General features: G+C 39.0%; 1 protein-coding gene across 4 annotated transcripts in view; it reads right to left on the bottom strand.

Annotated features, from left to right (window-relative positions):
- Positions 1–21808, bottom strand: part of EEIG2 (EEIG family member 2) — a 94198-nt gene extending 72390 nt beyond the window's left edge. For all 4 annotated transcript variants that reach the window (XM_027058452.2, XM_053214556.1, XM_053214557.1 and 1 more), the window contains exon 1: positions 21277–21808. In XM_027058452.2, coding sequence (XP_026914253.1) covers positions 21277–21413 — 137 coding nt within the window. In that variant the 5' untranslated portion in view covers positions 21414–21808. The remainder of the gene's footprint in view (positions 1–21276) is intronic.
- Positions 21809–22155: the final 347 nt, after the last annotated feature.

Below are 22155 nucleotides of genomic sequence, written 5' to 3'. Positions count from 1 at the left end.
ATAAAACAGAACAGCTACAATATACAGTAACAAAAGTTATGTGAATGTGGTCTCTCCCTCAAAATATCTTACTGTACTGTACTTACCCTTCCTCTTATGAGGATATGAGATGATAAAAGGTCTGTGATGAGTGAGGTGAATAATGTAGGCACTGTGACACAGCCTTAGGCTACTGCTGACCTTCTGACCATTCATTAGGAGGATCATCTGCTTCCTGACCACAGTTGACCTCTGGTAACTGAAGCCTCAGAAACCGAAACCACAAATAAGGGAGGGGAATACCACACACAGGTATCCCTCACTTTCTGAAAGTTTGTGTCACTCCACTTCACGTTTAGGAAAGACCTACATTAGCGCCCAGTTTAGCTAACTGAAAGAAATCTGAAGAGGATTTCTGCTTTTATGAGAAAAGTTGTTACCACACGAAAGGAGATCTTTCCTAAATGTGAAGTGGTGTAACGTGAACGTTTGGAAAGGGGCGGGGGTTACTCTCTCCTTCAAAGAGTTCACAATCTTTTGGATAGTGTGATAAACCCGTCTTCACAGTGTTCCCTGCACATACCATGCTGCTGTTCCTTGCCATTGTGTATATACACTGCTCCTTCAGCTAGACTTTTTTCAAAATCTTGCTAAGGAATTCTCTTCCATGACACTTTCCCTGCTCTACTCTCCTCCCCCAAACAGTTAAACACTTCTTTCTACTTTTTCCTTTATTTATTATTACTACCGTAAATTTTATACTATGTGGAAATTTTTCATAAAGGCAATTAAAAGAACAAGTTTGGGGTAGAAACAAGAACTATAGGAATTGAGTGTGAGGTAAAACTGGAGTGGGACAGTGAGGTAAGATTTCATTCATTCAACAGACAACCACCATTAATTAAGGACACAGTATGTGTAGTAAACATTGCAGGAAAGCAGTGGGTGGACTGTAGGTTGGGACAGGTATGGTCATAAAGGTGATGAGACATTTGACTTAGCTCTTGAAGAATGGTTGGAATGTGAATCAACTGAAAGAATGGTGAAGAGGTGGGCAAAGGAGAGAGTACCAAGGAGACAGAAACCCACAGACATTTGGCTAATATAAGCTGAACAGTCTTGGCTAAAATGGGAGACTTGCGAAGAGCAGTATCAGGAAATACTGATAAAAAATCAGAAATCAGAAAGCCCTGTCACACAATCCTGGAGTTAGAAAGGGCTGTGAGAACCATCTAGGTCACCAATCCTTCTAATGAAGGACAATATCCCTGACAAATGGACCAGAGACTGAGGTAGCCTATTTACTACTATATTCTTCTAAATGTTAGAGATTACTTTTCTAATATCATACTGGATAGAGACATGCCTTCTTTAACACGTCTCCATTGGTCCTATGTTCTGTCCTCTGATGCACCCAGCATAAGTCTATTCCCTCTTTATGAGATAGTCTTTCAAATGTTTCTCATTTAAGTGATTTGTGACCTTGAACAAATTATGTTGCTTTTTCTGAGGATCAACTTTCTCATTTCTAAAAAAGTGGTGTGACAGAGGCTAGCTGTACCCTGATATCTGTCCTCCCTTTTCTTTACCATAATTGAATCTTTTTCTGAGTACACGGACACCCAAGAAAGACTATATTTCTCAACCTTTCTTGGGGCTAGGTGTGGCTTTCTGCTTAAGTTCTGGTCAATGGGCTATTTGCAACAGGGACCTCCTCTTCCCCTTTCCTTTTTCCTAGTGGCTAGAATTCGGATGTGGGGTGAACCAACTTAGACCCTGTGGATGAGAACAATACCCTGGGTATGACAGAGTAACAAGATAAAGTCAGGGCCCCTGACAACTTGACAGAGCAGAGCCACCACATCAGCTTGGAATTTATATGAGAGAAAAACAAACATCTATATGTTTTAAACCACTTATTATTTTTCAATATACATGTTATAGCATCTAATGTATATCCAAACCCAATAGGAGGCAGCATCTCTATAAAAGGGATTTTACCAGAATTAAATAAAATTAAGAATGTAAAATACACACACACATACACAGACTCACATACACACTTTTTTTGTTTTAGTATTTGAAGACTATCATTTTCTCTCGAGTCTCACCCTAGTCCCCCACTGTTAACATAATTCAAGATTCCTCAGAATCTTAACAAATTTCTTTGGATCTCACATAGTATCCCTCAAAGGCTGACACCCCAAACTGAACACTAATTTTTTATAAGCCATGTACATAGGACAGCATATACTTCCCTAAATGACTTCCCTATATATTTAATTTGGGGGTCTCTGTGTATTTGTCATCCTTAGCAAAGATATGACAGATGCTTTCTCTAAATATCTGCATTCTCTTGATAAATATTTATAAACTGTTTACTGTGCAAGACTTAGAGATGCAACAGTGAATATCAACTTACTGGTTAAAATGATATTAATAATGTTGTTATAAGGCACAACTATCCAGTAATGAGACTGAATTTTGAGGACTTCTTACTAGAAAACCACACCTTGAAAAAAGAAACATATGTATTAGTACTATGTTTCTTATGTCTGATATACAATACTCTTAGGGCAAATTTAGAGGGGCCAGGTCCAGTGACCTGTTTAGTGGTGTCACATATTGGAACCAGTTTTCTGAGACTAGCATTCAGAAAAAGTCATACTATATATATTTACCTACAATTTTGTTAGAATATAAAAATGAGAAAACATAAAACTTGAAAGGCAGCAAAATTTAGTGATCAAGAGTGTACCCTAGAACCAAACTGCCTCCTAGCTCTATTGCTTATTAACTATAACTTCCAGTGCCTCTTTGCAGTTCTGTTTTCTCAGGTATAAGCAAAAGTAACAACAGTAATAATGTAATAATAGTACCTTCCTACTAGGGGTATTTTGAGGATATAAAGGCTTAGAAAAGTTTCTGGCACATGGGAAAAGCACTAAAAAATGTTAGCTATCATTATTACAATATAGCATTGTAATAATGTGAGATATTCTAATAATGTGAATAGATGACCCCATTTCTGGTCAGGGTATAAAGAATTTTGTGACACATACTCAATGGTGAAAAGCAGAAAGCTTTCCTAAGATCAGCAACAAGACAAGGATGTCCACTTTCACCACTTTTATTCAACATAGTACTGAAAGTCCTAGCCATAGCAATGCGGCAAGAAAAAGAGATAAAAGGCATCTAAATTGGTAAGGAAGAAGTAAAATGTCACCATTTGCAGATGACATGATACTTTACATAGAAAATCCTAAAGATTCCACCAAAAACTACTAGAACTGATAAATGAATTCACTGAAGTTGCAGGATATAAAATCAATACACAGAAATCTGTTGCATTTTTATACACTGATAATGAACCAGAAAAGAAATTAAGAAAACAATCACATTTACAACTGTACCCAACAAAATAAAGTACCTAGTAATAAACTTAACTAAAGACTTGTACTTTAAAAGACTTGTACTTTAAAAATTATAAAACACAGATGGAAGAATTTGAAAATGACACAAATGGAAAGATATTCCATGCTCATCGATCAGGAGAAAAAACATTGTTAAAATGTCCCAGCTATACAAAGCAATCTACAGATTTAATGCAATCCCTACCAAAATACCAACAACATTTTTCACAGAACTAGAAAAAATAATCCTAAAATTTGTATGGAACCACAAAATACTGTGAGTAGCCAAAGTAATCCGGAAAGGAAGAACAAAACTGGAGGAATCACAATCCCAGATATCAAGATATACTATAAAGCAGTAGTAATCAAAACAGTATGGTATTGGCACAAAAACAGACAAATCAATGGAACAGAATAGAGGACCCAAAAGTAAACCCATGATTAATTAATTAATGTCAACTAATCTTTGACAGAGACAAGAACATGCAATGGGAAAAAGGTAGACTCTTCAACTAATGGTGTTGGGAAAACTGGACAGCTACATGCAAAAGAATGAAATTGAACTACTTCCTTACATCATACACAAAAATAAACTCAAAATGGATTAAAAACCCAAATGTGAGACCTGAAACCATAAAACTCCTAGAAGAGAGCACAGGCAGTAATTTTCCTGACATCGATTGTAGCAACATTTTTCTAGACATGTCTCCTAAGGCAAAGGAAACAAAACCAAAAATAAACTATTGGCATTACATCAAAATAAAACTTCTTCACAGCAAAGGAAAAAAAATCAACCAAACAAAAGACAGTGTACTGAATGGAAGAAGATATTTGCAAATGATGTATCTGATAAGGGGCTAGTATCCAGAATGTATAAATAAATTATACAACTCAATACCCCTTCCCCAAATAATCCAATAAAAATAGGCAGAGGACATGAAAAGACATTTTTCCAAAGAAGACACACAGATGGCCAAGAGACACATGAAAAGATGCTCAGTATCACTTATCAGGGAAATGCAAATCAAAATCACAATGAGAGATCACCTCACACCTGTCAGAATGGCTAAAATAAAAAAACACAAGAAACAAATATTGGTAAGGATATGGATAAAAAGGAACCCTAGTGTTTGCATTGCTGGTGAGAATGCAAACTGGTACAGCCACTACAGAAAACAACATAGAGGTTCCTCAAAAAATTAAAAATAGAACTATGTCCAGTTATTGCACTACTGGGTATTTACCCAAAGAATATGAGAACACTAATTCAAAAAGATACATGCACCATTAGGTTTACTGCAGCATTATTTACAATAGCCAAATTACAGAAGCAGCTCAAGGGTCCACTGATTGACAAAAGAAGACGTGGGGGATAAAGATGTGATGAAATGCATAAAGAAGATGGAATATTATTCAGCTATAAAAAAGAATGAAATCATGGATGGTTCTAGAGAGTATAATGTGAAATAAGGGAAATAGGTTAGTGAATGACTGGAGGAATACTATATGATTTAATTATGTGGAATTTAAGAAACAAAACAAAGAAAAAAAAAAACAGTCTTAACTATAGAGAACATACTGGTGGTTACTAGAGGGGAGGTGGTGGGGGGGACAAGTGAAACAGGTGAAGGGGATGAAGAGTACACTTATAATGAGCACTGAGCTGCATATAGAATGGATGAATCACTATATTGAACACATAAAACTAACACTGTATGTTAATTGTACTGGAATTTAAAAATAAATTAATTAAAAAAAAGACCCTCTGTGATGGGGGGGGGTTGTCCAAGATGTCAGCATAGGAAGATCCCAAACTCACCTCTTCCCACAGAAACATCACATCTATAGCTACATATGGATCATTTCTGATAAAGATCTGAAAACAAGATGAAGTACTCTCCACAACAAAGGAAAAGAGGACCACATCAAGATGGGTAGGAGAGGCAGAGACACAGTCTCACAAAAAAACCCACCCCTGGTGTGGTGACACATAAGAGAGAGGGATCTCACCAGATAGGCACTCTTCTGGAGGTGTCAGGGGTTGGTACTCCACAATGGGCTCTGCAGCCCCTGGAATATGAACCATGAAGACAAGACCCAAAATGTCTGGCTTGTAAAACCAACAGGACTGATGTCTGGGGGTCCCAAAGTGCTGTAGGATACTATGACTCCCCTCTTGGAGAGCTCATGTACATCCTTACTCACCCTGAGACCCAGTGAAAAACAGCAGTTTGAAAAGAACTGACGTTTTGTGTGAAGGAGATTCATTTGCTGATCTGGGGGCACTGGGTGGAGGAACGGAGGCTAGTTTAGATGCTTCCTAGATATGAAGGCACTGGCAGAAACCACTGTGGCACTCTTCACATAGACTACTAGCACAAGTGGGTGACCTTAGATATAGAACTGCTTTGCTAGGATGGGTTGGGTAAGCAGTCATGCTTACCTCTCACCTGCTTAGACCAGAGAGCACATACAGTTGTGGAGTTCTCCCACTCCGTAGCTACAGTATGCCAGCACCGGCTGTTCCAACCCCCCGCCCCCCAGCTGGGGCTGGAAAGTGCAAGTAGTTGGGGCATCCTCCTACTCCCAAGCCTAAATCCTGTGTATGTGCATGGACCAGGCACTCACTCACTTGCTACACTGCTGAATCATATGAATACATGAGGTTAAGACATTTTCCTGTTGCTTTTCCAACACTGGGGTGCATGTCCTACCCCCTAGATTTTCCAGCTCCTTTACTAAAGCCAGGGGGCACGTGCAATCCATATAGGGGATGTCTGTTGATTATCTGACACCGCTGGTCAAGAGGACTGGTGTTCCAGAGCTCCATGGGACTGTAACAGTCCAAAAGACAGCTCTTGGTAGGCCATCATGACCTGGGGACTACAAAGACAGCAGACTGAAACACAACTCTAGTCTTCCTGTGAAAAAGGCCTATTTACTTAGCCTGGAGCTTCAGCTCAAGGCATAGGCTTCAGGTTTCCCATACATCTAGAGGCTAACGAGGCCTATCGGAATATAAGCAGGAAAATACCATCCTTGTGCATGCCACTCACCTTGCTACGGCTCAACGAGCCTTCCCAGATTTTTGCAACTGTTGCCCAGGGAATACCTCAAGATCTCCTGGTCTGGAGGCTAATATAGATTATGACTGTGGCTCCATAAGATTGTATATATTTTCAAACTTTAAAAGTTCCTGCCTGAGGGTCTGGCTTCCAGTCTGAAACTAGATGCTAAATGAGATTCCTCCCCTTGGATCACTAACAGGTATTGGCACAACCTCAACATGGGAATATCAAGAATAATAAATCAGGTGGCTTAGACAATCACAAAGGTTTGAGAGATAGTCAAGAGTTAGGGCAAAGTTGAATGACAAGGATTATCACCTACACAAGGCCATTCCTTCAAGACAGAGAGGGAGCTGTGTCACCTAATACACATAAACAGGGAGTCAAGTAAAATAAGGAGTCAAAGAAACACGTTCCAAATAAAAAAACAAGGCAAAACCTCAGAAAAAGGCCTAAATGATACAGGGATAAGTAATGTACCTGATAAAAAAATTCAGAGTAATCGTCATAAAGACACTCACCAAACTCAGAAGAATGAACACAGTGAGAACTTCAACAAAGAGATAGAAAATATATTTAAAAAGTACCAAACAGAAGTCACAGAGGTGGAGAATACAACAGCTGAACTGAAAAATATACAAGAGGAATTCAACAGTAGACTTGGTGAAGTAGAACTATTGATCAGTGAGGAGGAAGATAAAGCAATGAAACTCACCCAAACAGAAGAGCAAACAGAAATAAGAATTTAAAAAATAAAGATAATTTAAGGAACATCTAGGACAACATCAAGTGGAATAACATTTGCATTTCTGGGGTCTTATAGAGAGAAGAAAGAGAGTAAGGGGCAGAAAACTTACCTGAAGAAATATGGCTGAAAAATTCCCTAACCTAGGAAAGGAAACTGATGTCCAGGTCCAGGGTGCCCAGACAGTTCCAAATAAAATGAACCCAAAGATGCTACCAAGACACATTATGATTAAAATGTCAAAAGTTAAAGAGAGAATCTTAAAAGCAGGAAGAGAAAAACAAATTGTTATGTACAAAGGAAACCCCATGAGGCTATCAGCAGAAACTCTGCAGGTCAAAAGGGAGTAGCATAAAGTATCAAAGTGCTGAAAGGAAAAAACTTCAAACCAAGAATACTCTACCCAGCAAGGTTATCATTTAGATTTGAAGGAGAGAGAAAGAGTTTTCCAGACAAGCAAAAGCTATAGAAGTCCATCTCTATTAAAATGGCCTTATAAGAAATATTAAAGAGACTTCTTTAAGCTGAAAAGAAATGGCATTAATTAATAACAAGAAAACATATGAAAGTAAAAATCTCACTGGAAAAGGTAAATATATAGTAAAGGTAGTGGACTAATAACTTATAAGGCTACTAAAAGGCTAAAAGACAAAAGTAGTAAAATTAAAAACTATAATAATTAGCTAAGGGATACATAAAACAAAAAGATGTAAAAAGTGACACCAAAAGCATAAAATGTGTCAGGGGAGAATAAAAAATGTAGAGTTTTGGAATGTGTTCAAATTTAAGTTGCTTTCAACTTAAAGTAGACTGCTATATACATAGGATGATATATGTGAGCCTCATGGTAACCACAAAGCAAGAACTTATAGCAAATACACAAAAGAAAAGGAGGAAGGAATCTAAACACAACACTAAAGAAAGTCATCAAGCCACAAGGGAAAAGAGAAAGAACAAGAAAGGAAGAGAGGAACTACAAAAACAACCAGAAAACACTTAACAAAATTGCAACAAGTACATATCTACCAATAATTGCTTTAAATGTAAATTGGACTAAGTTGTCCAATCAAGAGATGTAGATTAGATGAATGGATTAAGAAACAAGACACATCTATATACCACCTACAAGAGACTCACTTTAGAAGGGCACACACAGGGGCGCCTGGGTGGCGCAGTCGGTTAAGCGTCCGACTTCAGCCAGGTCACGATCTTGCGGTCTGTGAGTTCGAGCCCCGCGTCAGGCTCTGGGCTGATGGCTCGGAGCCTGGAGCCTGTTTCCGATTCTGTGTCTCCCTCTCTCTCTGCCCCTCCCCCGTTCATGCTCTGTCTCTCTCTGTCCCAAAAATAAATAAAAACGTTGAAAAAAAAAATTAGAAGGGCACACACAGACTGAAAGCGAAGGGATGAAAAAAGATGTTCCATGCAAATGAAAACAAAAAGAAAGCTGGTGTAGTTATACTCATATTGGACAAAATAGACTTCAGAATCGTCTGTTTAAAGCAAAAATGATTAAGATCACAAACCAGCAAAAAGATACAACATTTATAAATATAAATACACCCAACATAAAAGCACCAAAATATCTAAAGCAAATATTAAAAGACCTAAAGGGCCAATTGATAGCAACATAATAATAATATGGAATTTTAACACCCCAATTACATCAATGGATAGATTACCTACGTAGAAAACCATAAGGAAATATTAGCTTTAAATGACATGTTAGACCAGATGGGCTTAATAGATATATACAGAATATTCCATCCAAAAGCATCTGAATACACATTCTTCTCAAGTACCTAGGAAACATTCTCCAGGATCAAATCACATTCTAGGCCACATAACAAATCTCAATAAAGTCAAGAGGACTGAAATAATATCACTCATCTTTCCTGACCACAATGGTATAAAACTAGAAATCACAAGAAGAAAACTGGAACAACTACAGGTACATGGAGATTAAACAACATATTACTGAACAACTACTAAGTCACTGAAGAAATCAAAGGAGAAATAACAAAAGACTAATGAAAGCAGAAATATAACATACCAAAATCTGTGTGATACAGTAAAAGAGGTTCTAAGAGACAAATTTCATAGCAATACCTCAAGAAATAAGAGAAATATCAAATAAACACTTTAACTTTACACCTAAAGAAACAAGACAAAGAAGAACACATGAAGCCCAAAGTTAGGAGAAAGAAGGAAATAACAAAGATCAGAGTGGATAAATAAAAGAGAGACTTAAAAAGACAAATGGTCAATGAAACTAAGAGCTGGTTCTTTGAAAAGGTAAATAAAATTGACAAACCTTTAGCTAGATTCCCCAAGAGAAAAAAGAAAGATGGCTCAAATAAATTCAGAAATTAAAAGGGAGAAGTTACAACTTCTTAGAAATATGAAGGATCACAAGAGGATACTAAGAACAATTATATGACAACAAATTGGACAGTGCAGAAGAAATGGATAAATTCCTAGAAGTTTACAATCTTCCAAGACTGAATCATGAATAGAAACTCTGAACATACTGATTACTACTAAAGAGATCAAATCAATAATCAAAAATCTCTCAACAAACAGAAGTCCAGGACCAGATGGTTTCACTGGTGAATTCTACCAAAAATTCAAAGATTGAATACCTATCTTTCCCAGACTCTTTAAACACTATTTTTTAAAAGTTTATTTATTTTTGGAGAAGGGCGGGGGGAGAGCACGCAAGCAGGGGAAGGGCAGAGAGAGGGAGAGAGAGAATCCCAAGCAGGCTTCTTGCTATCAGCAAGGAACCCAATGCGGGGCTTGATCCCATGAACCATGAGATCATGACCTGAGCTGAAATCAAGAGTGGGATGCTTAACCAACTGAGCCACTCAGGCGCCCCCTTCCCAAACTCTTAAAAACAAAACAAACAAAAAACACTGAAGAGGGAAAGCTCCTAAACTCATTTTATGAGGCCAGTACTACCCTGATATCAAAATGACATAATGATACTGCACACAAAAATAGAATTACAGGCCAATATTCCTGATGATCATAGCTGCACTATACTCACAAAATACTAGCAAACTGAATTCAACAATACATTAAACGGATCATATACCAAGATCAAATAAATGGGATTTATTTCAGGGATGCATGGATGGTTAAATACCTGTAAATCAATCAACATTATGTACCACATTAACAAAATAAAAGATAAAAAGCATACAATCATCTCAATAAATGCAGAAAAAGCATTTGACAAAATGCAACATTCACTCAAGATAAAAACTCTCAACAAATTGGGTATAAAGGGAAAGTACCTCAACATAATAAAGACCATAACTGACAAAATCACAGCTGTCATACTAAACAGTGAAAATCTAAAAGCTTTTCCTTTAGGATCAGGAACAAGACAAGGATGCCCACTATCCCTACTTTTATTCAACACAGCATTGGAAGGCTTAGCCACAAAAATTATGCAAGAAAATGAAATAAAAGGCATATAATTTGGAAATGAAGTGAAATTGTCACATTTGCAGATGACACTATTTGCAGATGACATGATACTACATATAGAAAGCATTAAAGATTGTACCAAAAGACAGTACTAATAAACGAATTCAGTAAAGCTGCAGGATGCAAATTAATACACAAAAATCTGTTGCATTTCCATACACCAACAACAAAGTAGCAGAAAGAGAAATCAAGAGAATAATCCCATTTACAATTCTATAAAAAAGAATAAAATGGGGGCGCCTAGCTAGCTCAGTTAGTTGAGTGTACAACTCTTGATTTCAGCTCAGGTCATGATCCCAGGGTTGTGGGATGGAGCCCCACGCTGGACTCCATGCTGAGCGTGGGGCTTTCTTGGGATTCTCCTTCTCTCTCCCTCTCTGCTGCCCCCATCCCCCTTTATGCTCTCTCTCACTCGCTCTCTCTCTCTCTCTCTCTCAAAAAAATAAATAAATTTTAGGAAAAAGAGTAAGTTACCTAGAAATAAATTTAACCAAGAAGCAAGAGACCTAAAAACTGAAAAGTATAAGACACTGATGAAAGAAACTGAAGATGACATAAAAAAGTGTAAAGATATTCTAGGCTCATGGACTAGATTAATATTGTTTAAATGAAAAAAAATTTTTTACATTTATTTTATTATTTTTGAGAGAGTGAGACAGAGTGCAAGTGGGGAGGAACAGAGAGAGTAGGAGACACAGAATCTGAAGCAGCCTCCAGGCTCTGAGCAAGCAGTCAGCACACAGCCTGATGCGGGGCTCAAATCCACGAACTGTGAGATCATGACCTGAGCTGAAGTTGGATGCTTAACTGAGCCACCCAGGCACCTCTGGATTAATACTGTTTAAATGTCCATACTACTCAAAGCAATCTACAGATTCAATGTAATCCCTATTAAATCCCAAATACATTTTTCACAGAACTGAAACCAATAATTCTAAAATTTGTATGGAACCACAAAAGATCCTGAATAGCAAAAATAACATTGACAAAGAAGAACAAAGCCAAAGGTATCACACTACTTGATTTCAAACTATACTACAAAGCTGTGGTAATCAGAACACTATGACACTGACATAAAACTGACACACAGATGAGTGAAAAAGAATAGAGAGCCCAGAAATAAACCCATGCATATATATTCAATTAATTTAGAACAAAGGAGGACTACCTAGATGGTTCAGTCAGTTAAGCGTCTTGACTTTGGCTCAGGTCATGATCTCCCGGTTTGTGAGTTCAAGCCCCATATTGGGCTCTGCGCTGACAGTGCAGAGCCTGCTTGGGATTCTCTCTTCCTCTCTCTCTGTCCCTCCCTCAAATGCACTCTCTAAATAAATAAATAAAAAATATTAGGACAAAGGAGGCAAGAATATACAATGGGGAAAGGACAGTCACTTCAATAAATGGTGTTTGGAAAACTGGACAGCCACCTGCAAAAAAATGAACTGAACCACTATCTTATACCATACATAAAAATCAACTCAAAATGGACTAAAGACTTGAATGTTAAACCTGAAATCATAAAACTCCTAGAAGAAAACATAAGTGGTAAACTTCTTTACATTGGTCCAAGTGATGTTTTTTGATCTGACTCCAAAAGCAAAAGAAACAAAGCAAAAATAAACAAATGGGACAATCTTAACTAAAAAGCTTCTGCACAGCAAAGGAAACCAACAAAATGAAAATGCAACCTACTGAATGGGAATAGATATTTTCAAGTCATATATCCAATAAGGAGATTAATATCCCATATATAAAGGATTCATACAACTCAATAATAAATAGACAAACAATCAAATTAAAAATAGACAGAGAGGGGTGCCTGGGTGGCACAGTTGATTAAGTGTTCGACTTTAGCTCAGGTCATGATCTCACGGTTCATGATTTCAAGCCCCATATCAGGCTCTCTGCTGTTAGCAGAGCTGGCTTAGATCCTCTGTTCCTCTCTCTCTCTCTCTCTGCCCTTCCCTGTGCTCTCTCTCAAAAATAAATAAACATTAAAATTTTTTTAAAGATTAAAAAAATAGGCACATATTTCATTTTATTCATGGCTGAGTAATATTCCTGTGTGTGTGTGTGTGTGTGTGTGTAGACACACATCTTTTTTTATCCATTCATCAGTCAATGGACACTTGGGCTGTTTCCATAATTTGGCTATTATAGACAATGCTGCTATAAACATCAGGGTGCATGTACCCCTTTGAATTGGTATTTTTGTATTCCTTGGGTAAATACCTGATAGTTCAACTGCTGGATCGTAGGGTAGTTCTGTTTTTAATTTTTTGAGGAACCTCCATACTGTTTCCACAATGGCCATACCTGTTTGCATTCCCACCAACAGTGCAAGAAGGTTCCCCATTCACCACATCCTCACCACCACCTGTTGTTTCTTGTGTTGTTGATTTTAGCCATTCTTATAGGTGTGTGGTGATATCTTATTGTAGTTTTGATTTGTATATCCCTGATGATGAGTGATGTTGAGCATCTTTTCATGTGTCTGTTAGCCATCTGCATGTCTTCTTTGGAGAAATGTCTGTTCATGTCTTCTGCCCATTTTTAAATTGGATTATTTGTCTTTAGGGGGTTGAGTTTCATAAGTTCTTTATATATTCTGGACACTAGCCCTTCATTAGATATGTCATTTGCATATATCTTCTCCCATTCTGTAGGCTGCCTTTTAGTCTTGCTGATTGTTTCCTTTGCTGTGCAGAAGCTTTTTATCTTGATCAAGTCCCAATAGTTTATTTTTGCTTTTGTTTCCTTTGCTTCAAGAGACATATCTACAATGAAATCTTGTCATTTGTGAGGACATGGATGGAGCTAGGGAGAATTGTGCTAAGCAAAATAAGTCAGAGAAAGACAAATTACCATATGATTTCACTCATATGTGTAATTTAAGAAACAAAATGAATGAGCAAAGAGAAAAAGAAAAGAGAGGCAAACCAAGAACAGACTCTTAATACAGAGAACCAACTGATGGTTACCAGAGGGAAGGTGGGTGGGGGGATGTGTTTAATAGGTGATGGGGATTAAGAAGCACACTTGTTTGATAAGCACCAAGTGTTGTATGGAAGTGCAGAATCACTTTGTTGTATACCTGAAACCAATAATACACTCTATGTTATCTAACTGGAATTCAAATAAAAACTAAAAAAAAAAATAGGCAGAGGATTTAAATAGATGTTTTTCTAAAGAAGACATACAGATAGCTAACAGGCACATGAAAAGATGCTCAACATCACGAATCATCAGGGAAATGCAAATCAAAACCACAACGAAATACGTTACACCTTTAAGAATAACTATTATCAAAAAGACAAGAAATAACAAGTATTAAGGAGGATGTGAAGAAAAGGGAACCCTACTGGTGGGAACGTAAATTGGTGCGGCCACTATGGAAATCAGTATGGAGATTCCTCAAAAAATTAAAAATAGAGCTACCATATGATCCAGCAATTTCACTACTGGCTATCTATCTGAAGAAAAAAATATTAATTCAAAAAGATATACTCACCCTATGTTCACTACAGCATTATTACTATTGCCAAGATAATAGAAACATGTGTCTATTGATGTGTCCATTGATGGCTGAATGGATAAAGATATGGTATACATATATAATGGAATATTATTCAGTCATAAAGAAGAATGATTTCTTGCCATTTTGTGGCAATGGCACAATGGATGGATCTTGTATTATAATAAAAGAAATAAATCTGACAAAGAAAGACAAATACTGTATGATTTAACTTACATATTGAAACTAAAAAACAAAACAAGGGGCACCTGGGTGGGTTAGTTGGTTGCGCATCCAACTTCAGCTCAGGTCATGATCTCATGGTTCGTGGGGTCCAGCCTTGTGTTGGGCTCTATGCTGACAGCTCAGAGCCTGGAACCTGCTTCAGATTCTATGTATCCCTCTCTCTCTGCCCCTCCCCTGCTCACGCTCTGTCTCTGTCTCTCAAAAATAAATGAAAATGGTAAAAAAAAATTTTTTTTAAATAAAACCCAGACTCATAGATATAGGGAACAGACTGGTGGTTGTTAGAGAGAAAGGGTTGGGAGGATGCAAAATGAGTGAAAGGTATTCAGAAGTACAAACTTCCAGTTATAAAATAAATAAATCATGGGGATGTAGTATACAGCATGGGAAATATAGTCAATAATAGAGTAATAACTTTGTAAGGTGACAAATGGTAATTAGACTTATTGTGGTGACCACTTTGCAATGTATACAAATGTCAAATCCCTATGTGGTACACCTGAAACTAATATGATATATATGTGAATTATATATGAAAAAATAGAATTCTGTGCCACATGGCCAAACAGCATTTCTAATACTGGTTATTTTTCATATTTGCTAATCATTAGTATTTTTTACCTTAAAAAGTCAACTTAATGTACTGAAGGGCAAGTTGATAATTCATCAAGGGCATTAGAAATCTGCATTCCCTTTGATTCAGTAATTCCATTTCTAAGTATTAGTCCTAAAAAATAATGATGGATGTGCACAAAATTTGGTTTTAATGATGCTCACTGTAGTGTGTTCATAAAAGTATTAATTAAAAAGATAGCAGAGAGGGGCACCTGGGTGGCTCAGTTGGTTAAGCATCTGACTCTTGGTTTCAGCTCAGGTAATGATCTCACGGTTTGTGGTTTTGAGCCCCATAAGGGGCTCTGTGCTAATGGTGCGGAGCCTGCCTGGGATTTTCTCTCTGCGCCCCTCACCCCCCCAAGCCCCGCCCCACTCCTGGGCACTCTCTCAAGATAAATAAATAAACTTAAAAAAAAAAAGGTAGCATAGAATAAAGACTATTTCAAAAGAGGCATGGTTCAATTAACCATGGAGATCCATACAATGGAATGAATGATATACAACCTATTAAAAAATATTTTGTAATTGAATATGTAATGATATGGGAAGATACATTAAGGGAAAAACATATTAAGTACATTATGATACTATTTTGGATTTTAAAAAAGTATGTGATGTGATGTGATCTGTGGGTGTGTATCAATAAAGACTCCCATGTTATATACCAAATTATAATAGTGATACTTTCTAGTTGGTCCTTTATATGCAACTTTTGTTCTTTCTTTTTGCTTTTCTATTTCCTAAATTTTTAAAAAAAAATTTTAAATGTTTATTTTTTTAGAGGGAGATAGAATCCAAAGCAGGTTCTGCACTGTCGTTGCAAAACCCCATGTGGGGCTTGAATCCACAAACCCAACCATGAGATCACGACCTGAGCTGAAGTAGGACATTCAACCTACTGAGCCACCCAGGCACCCGTCTATTTTCTAAATTTTTCATAAGAATCTCTCACTTTTGCAATATGGAAAAAAATTACTAAAAATAAGTACACAATGCACAGTGAACTAAAATCTTGAAAACATGAAGACATACTCTGGCCAAAGAGAAGAAATCCCTTCAGCTTGTTTACAGAGTAAAAGATCCAACACACAGATGTGCTCATTAGCTTCCCAGACACTCCCTGAATTCACATGGTTTTTGCCACAGGCTCATGTGAAACTTAGAGAAGTATTTAGCGATGAGCACAGAAAAAGCTGAACAAAATATGGCAAACTTGGGAATCCTAAAAATGCAGGAAAATTTTCTTCTTATTCCTTTATTAAAGGAAATGAAGTTTCAGAAATGAAACTTGTTCTCACAGTCTTAAGAAACCTCAAGAGATTTAAATGCTTTTACAAAGGAAGCATGCTCTTAAAAGATTTAAATAATGTAATTTTCTGTCTTTTTGAAAGGTTCAAAAATATTTTATTAGGCAATAATTGGGTTTCAGTTTATTAGATTACTGTAATCATACAAAGTGTTATCTGAATGTTTTATTTATTATGATATGTAAAATCTGACAATTTTAATAACATTTATCACAAATAAACACATTCTGGTCTTTATATTATTTCTAACCCCTTCACTAAGCACACTTTCCCAGGAGAAACTGGATCCTTCTAAAATTAATTTTCACTACTAATCTTTAAAAAGGCAAAACAGTGTAAGGAAATTCTAGATGAAAAGTTTAGTAAGCAGCCTTATTTGCAATAGAACAGAACCTAAGAAATCTACAATAAATTTCTCTAAGTGCTTATCAGGCTCACTGTCACCTCAATGTTGTGTGTTAAACATAAAACCTACCTCTTCATATCTTCCCCCCACAGTATTCTATCAACAAATACACCTCAAATACACCACGATATACCTCAACAAAACAAAATGAAACAAAGATTCTTCTGGACTTCTTTGTCATGTCATAAGGGCATCTGTCATAGCATTATCATTTTATCAGTTACTTATATAGAACAACCTCCAAGTTCAGGTTCTTATTAGCTCCTTCCTGGGTTATTTTAACAGACTCCTACTTTGTCTCCCCACTTCTAGTCTATCCCCACTTGAATCTGACAAACATCAGCCCGCTAGCCATCTTCAATACCATTTTAATCACATTACACCTTAGTGCAAGAATCTCAAATTGACTTTTATCCAATGAGCAGTGGAAAGCAAACTCTTTGTAATGGTTTCAAAGTCTTTATCTTTGCTTCTGTTCGGTGTGAACTCTCTGCAATCAAGCTGATCTGTCACCAGCTCCTACTGATAACCTGCTCAAGCTGCCCTCTCACCCTCACTTCCTTGTCAATGCAAATTCATCCTCCTGGCATGCTCAGCTGAAAAGCCAATATGGTTTTCAGTAACCATTTCAGCTGCAAATAAATCCTCTACCTACAGAATTTCAACAACACTCATATACTGTCTCACCCATTGATTAGCCACTAAATCATACTGTCTCCTACTGGTGAGCAATTATACATCTATGATCTAATTTCATTAAGTAGAGCTAATTCATTTATGGGCATTTTTATTTGTTGTCCTTCTCAGAGCCCCTGATACACAGTTAGAAACCTGGTAAATGCTCAATTAATATTTGGTGAGCAATGAATGATCTGCATCTTTAATTTCTGTATAAAGCTAAATATATTTATAATTTGATATGTACCTCTAAGGCTTTTCTCTAAAAAAATGAATTATTATTTTATGTACATTCATGCATCAGGGGTCTCCAAGAATATCCCTAGGTTGAGTGATCCACTGGGAAGACTCATAAGACTCAGCATATAGTCATGCTCATTTCTAAGATTTATTATAGTGAAAGGACACAAAGCAGAATCAGTAAAGGGAAAAGGTTCATGGACCAAAGTCCTTGGAAACCATGGGCAAGTTTCTAAGTCTTCCCAGTGGAGTCACCCAGAACACAGTTTCTCTGGCATCAAACTGGGGCAACACCTGTCATCTACCAAGGAAGCTCATTTGGTGACTGGTCATATAGCCACCCTTCCCCCGGCACAGACCAAAATTCCAGACTCCTAGAAAGTATTCAGCATAAATCACATTGTTTGTAGTCTAGGCACAGTGAGACACTCTAAAGTTTTACATCAGTGTAGGGAACTGATGACCATTCAAGTTCCCTGATGCCAGCAAAAACATTGTAAGCAGGTCTTTTTAAGAAATTAGTCTCGGGCCTGCTATGTTAACCCTTTTCTATGAAGTTAATTTCATATATTTTTAAAAAATGTTTATTTATTTTTGAGAGAGTGAGACAGAGCGTGAACAGGGGAGGGCCAGAGAGAGGGAGACACAGAATTGGAAGCAGACTTCAGGCTCTGAGCTGTCAGCACAGAGCCCAATCAGGGCTCGAACTCAGGAACTATGAATCATGACCTGAGCTGAAGTTGGATGCCCAACCGACTGAGCCACCCAGGTGCCCCAATTTCATATTTTTTATGCGAGAAATGTTATAGTGTTAGCCATATTTGATTTATAGGAGGCACATAAAGTTATTTAAAAAAATTAAATTCTAGCATTTAATTACAGATGCAATGCCTAGCCTGGTACCCAATAATTAAAAATTAGGTAATTTAAAAATAATTCACATCCTTTAGATATTTCAGGTTTTTTTCTCCCCTTGTAGAATAAGGTACATTTTTCAATTTTTTTTAATGTTTATTTATTTTTGAGAGAGACAGAGCGTGAGTGGGGGAAGGGCAGAGAGATAGAGGGAGACACAGAATCTGAAGCAGGCTCCAGGCTCTGAGCTGTCAGCACAGAGCCTGATGCGGGGCTTGAACTCACAGACCGTGAAATCATGACCTGAGCCGAAGTCCGACACTTAACTATTTGAGCCACCCAGGCGCCCCTAAGGTATCGTTTTCAAACCAACACTTTTGTAATTGTCAGGATAAAGGAGTTAAGTATCAACATCTAAAGGAAGCAAACCCTCTCAGACAAGCTCCTCGCCTCCTCTTTAAATGTCAACTGGGTGCTAGAGCACTGTGATATCTGTTTTTGGTACATCAACTTACTAAATCCTCACAACAACCCCATATGCCAGTGATGGTTTCTATTTTGTAGATGCAATCTTTGAGAGGCTGAGTAACCTACCCAGGTTTACCACGGTGGAGTCAGGATTTAGGCTCAGATCTGCCTTATCCTAAATCCTTGCTCTTAGCTTTACACAAACTACCTCTCCCTAACAAGGCACAGGCTCCTTATGAATCATTTCCCTCCAAACTAAAGGGGTTTTTATTTGGCCACATAGAGCACTATTCTCAACCCTACTGATTTTCATTAAGGTCACATTTTTGTTGGAAGAGAAGGGGGTAAATTTAACCCAGGATACTCTGCTTTTTCCTTTCCAACTCTTGCAAATTAGAAATCAAATTATACCCCTTGCTTGTTAAAACCATTAGGAAGCTCCCTACTCAGCACAGCACACTTTTCTCCTTCATCTGGCATCAATCTGAAATCAGACAGACCCATATCAAGATCTTGGCATTTCACTTACCACATGTGGATGCCTTGGGAAAGTTAACCCGAGTCTCGGTTTATTCATTCATAAAATGTGAATCCCTACCTCACAGGTTTTCTGTGAGAATGAAATAAGGTAATAAGCTTAAAGGACCCAATTTACATGTATTCGCTGAATAAATGATTACCTGCAACACTGAAATAACGGATTTGTCAGTAGCAAGCCAAATCAATAATCTGAGGGAGGAAAGAGTTAAGAGAGAAGTAGTACCCTGACCACCAGGTGTCATCACTGGCCCAGAAGAGCTGGTCTAACAGCCATTAGTGGGGCATGTGACCCTGCAGCAAACAGGGTAAGATCAGGATAAGACAGTCATTTGTACCTACAGGACATTCAAGAATTGGCTTTGGTTTTTCAACACTTTAGGAGCTGGTACAATAGTTGGTGCACCATTTTAAGTTACACTGTTCTCCTACCAGTGTGTTAAAATGATTGCAGTGTAATTAATTAGCTGAATAGCCACAAAAGATTTGTCATCACAGTTTAATTTTTAAAAGTATCCTTGGCTAACTGTTTTTTTAATTCTGAGAGTCAATAATGTTTTATAAATCCTTGGCTTTGGCCAACTAGACATTACATTTTCTGGCTTCTACAGGCTTCAGTGTTGCCACTGTAGACAATCTTCTGGCCCCCATTTCACAACCTATTTATCTTATTCTCTTTACATTAATAGGGATGACAGATCAAAAGAAAGCAGAATATTTTTTGGGGTAAAAATAAAGTTCATGAACAGTAAATTTAGGCAAAATAAGTATTAATTGTTAATCTCTTTTCTTGATCTCAGGAACTTAAAAGTTCATTTTTAAAAATTATGTAAATTTCCTATTTTCTTAAAGAACACTTACCTTAGGGTAAATCTGTCAACCTACCCAATAGACCTTAAATTACTTAAGGAACACTATCACCCTTGACTTCAGTCCGCAATCTGCCAACGACTCTCCCTGAGAGTGCCTTGGGGTTCATTTCAAAATGAGCGCAGGTCTGGGCTCTCCTTCTGGTTCCAAGTCCTTTACACTGAGAGCCACTAGTGGCCACCTCAAGGCTGGTAATTCAGTGAGTGTTGAGCGCGTAACTGGAGACGCAGCTCTCCGATGAGGCACAGACTGTTGTCTCATCTGCCAGGGAACACTTGACTGAAGTCAAGACAAGCCTGATCAGGCCTACCCTGGCCACATCCTGGGCTTCTGAGTACACCCTCCCCCCCCCCGCCCCCCCCCCCCCCCCCACTAAGAAACAAAAGAAAAGGAGTTAATGCTAAGCACAGGTTTCTGTTCAGAGCGAGGGCTCTTGGAACGCAAGCGGTTTGGGTTATTTTTGTTTCTGTTTCAATAACAGTTCAATTTCCACTTTGCATTTCACAAATACGTAAATGTCTTAAGAGAAACCAGAAGCATTCTCTCCCTTCTGGTCACTGCACCCATTCCTAGAGAATTTAGGAGGGAAGAGTAGATACCAGGAACCATCTGGAATCAGGAGAGCAGGAGCCAAGCCCAGCTGGGATGGACCCATTTGCGAAGCACTTTGTGCAGATCAATAAACTCCTGACTGATTTCAGACTGGGTCCCTAGAGGACGAGGAGCTCACGAGGCTGGCTTTCCCCCTGAAGTAAACGGGCCAAGGAAAGACAAGCTGCCCATGAAACAAACCCCTTCGGGGCAGGCGGAACAGCTCGGGAGGCGCCGAGGGCGAGTTACCTGGGGGACTCCGCGGTGAAGCTGCCGCCGTCCAGCAGCCGCATCTTGCAGAAGAGGACCCCATTGACGAAGGGCACCGAGGAGAGCTCCTCGAGCTCAAAGTCCACCTTAAACTTAAACTTCTTCTTCTTCATCATCGTGAGAGCCAGACGCCGGCGAGCGGGATGAGGGGGCGGCCCCAAGGGGCGCGCGGGCCGGCGCCGCCGCCTCAGCTCGCCGGAGACCCGGGTCCGCGCAGCCCCAGGGCCAGGGCCAGGGCCGCGAGCTGCGCGCGGGGGCGCGGCCGGGGGGCGCCGCGGGCCGGCTGGAGCCGGGGCAGGGGCCGCCGCCGCCTCCGCCGCCGCCTCTCGCGGCAGCCCGGGCCGGAGCGCGGCGGCGCGGACCCCGCCCGCCCGCGAGGAGCGGTCGTGCTGCAGCTCGCCTGGGCGGTGGGCGCCTTTTCGGTGTGCAGCTCGCCGCCGCCGCCGCGCGTCTGAGAGCCCAGAGAGGCGAAGACTTGAAGACTGCCGTTGCCGCCGCCGCCTCAGCGCCAACCGGGCCAAAGGCGCCCCCAGCGGCGGCGGCCAGCAGCGCACCGCGGGCGGAAGCGGGAGGGCGGGCGAGGAAATTCGGGGCGGGCGGGCGCTTCGCCGGGAAATTGACCCACGACGGCAGTTAGAGCGTCACGCCTCTCTGGGGTTAAAAAAAGACAAAACCCAACCAAAATGGAGCTTCCTTCTACAGCTTCCCCCCAGCCTTCTTTCAGTTTTTGCTTCGCCTCCTTTCTCCCTTCCCCCTCCAGTGATTTTTTTCCACCCCTCTTGAGTTTGAGAGTCATGGGTTAATAGGGTTAATCAGAATCTCCACGACGTTACTTTCGTCAAATTGAAATCCTATAAC

This window comes from Acinonyx jubatus, chromosome C1 (assembly GCF_027475565.1).
Source record: "Acinonyx jubatus isolate Ajub_Pintada_27869175 chromosome C1, VMU_Ajub_asm_v1.0, whole genome shotgun sequence".
NCBI classification, from domain to species: Eukaryota; Metazoa; Chordata; class Mammalia; order Carnivora; family Felidae; genus Acinonyx; species Acinonyx jubatus.
Note: the sequence above shows the minus strand (reverse complement) of the source record. Positions and strands in the feature narration are given on the sequence as shown.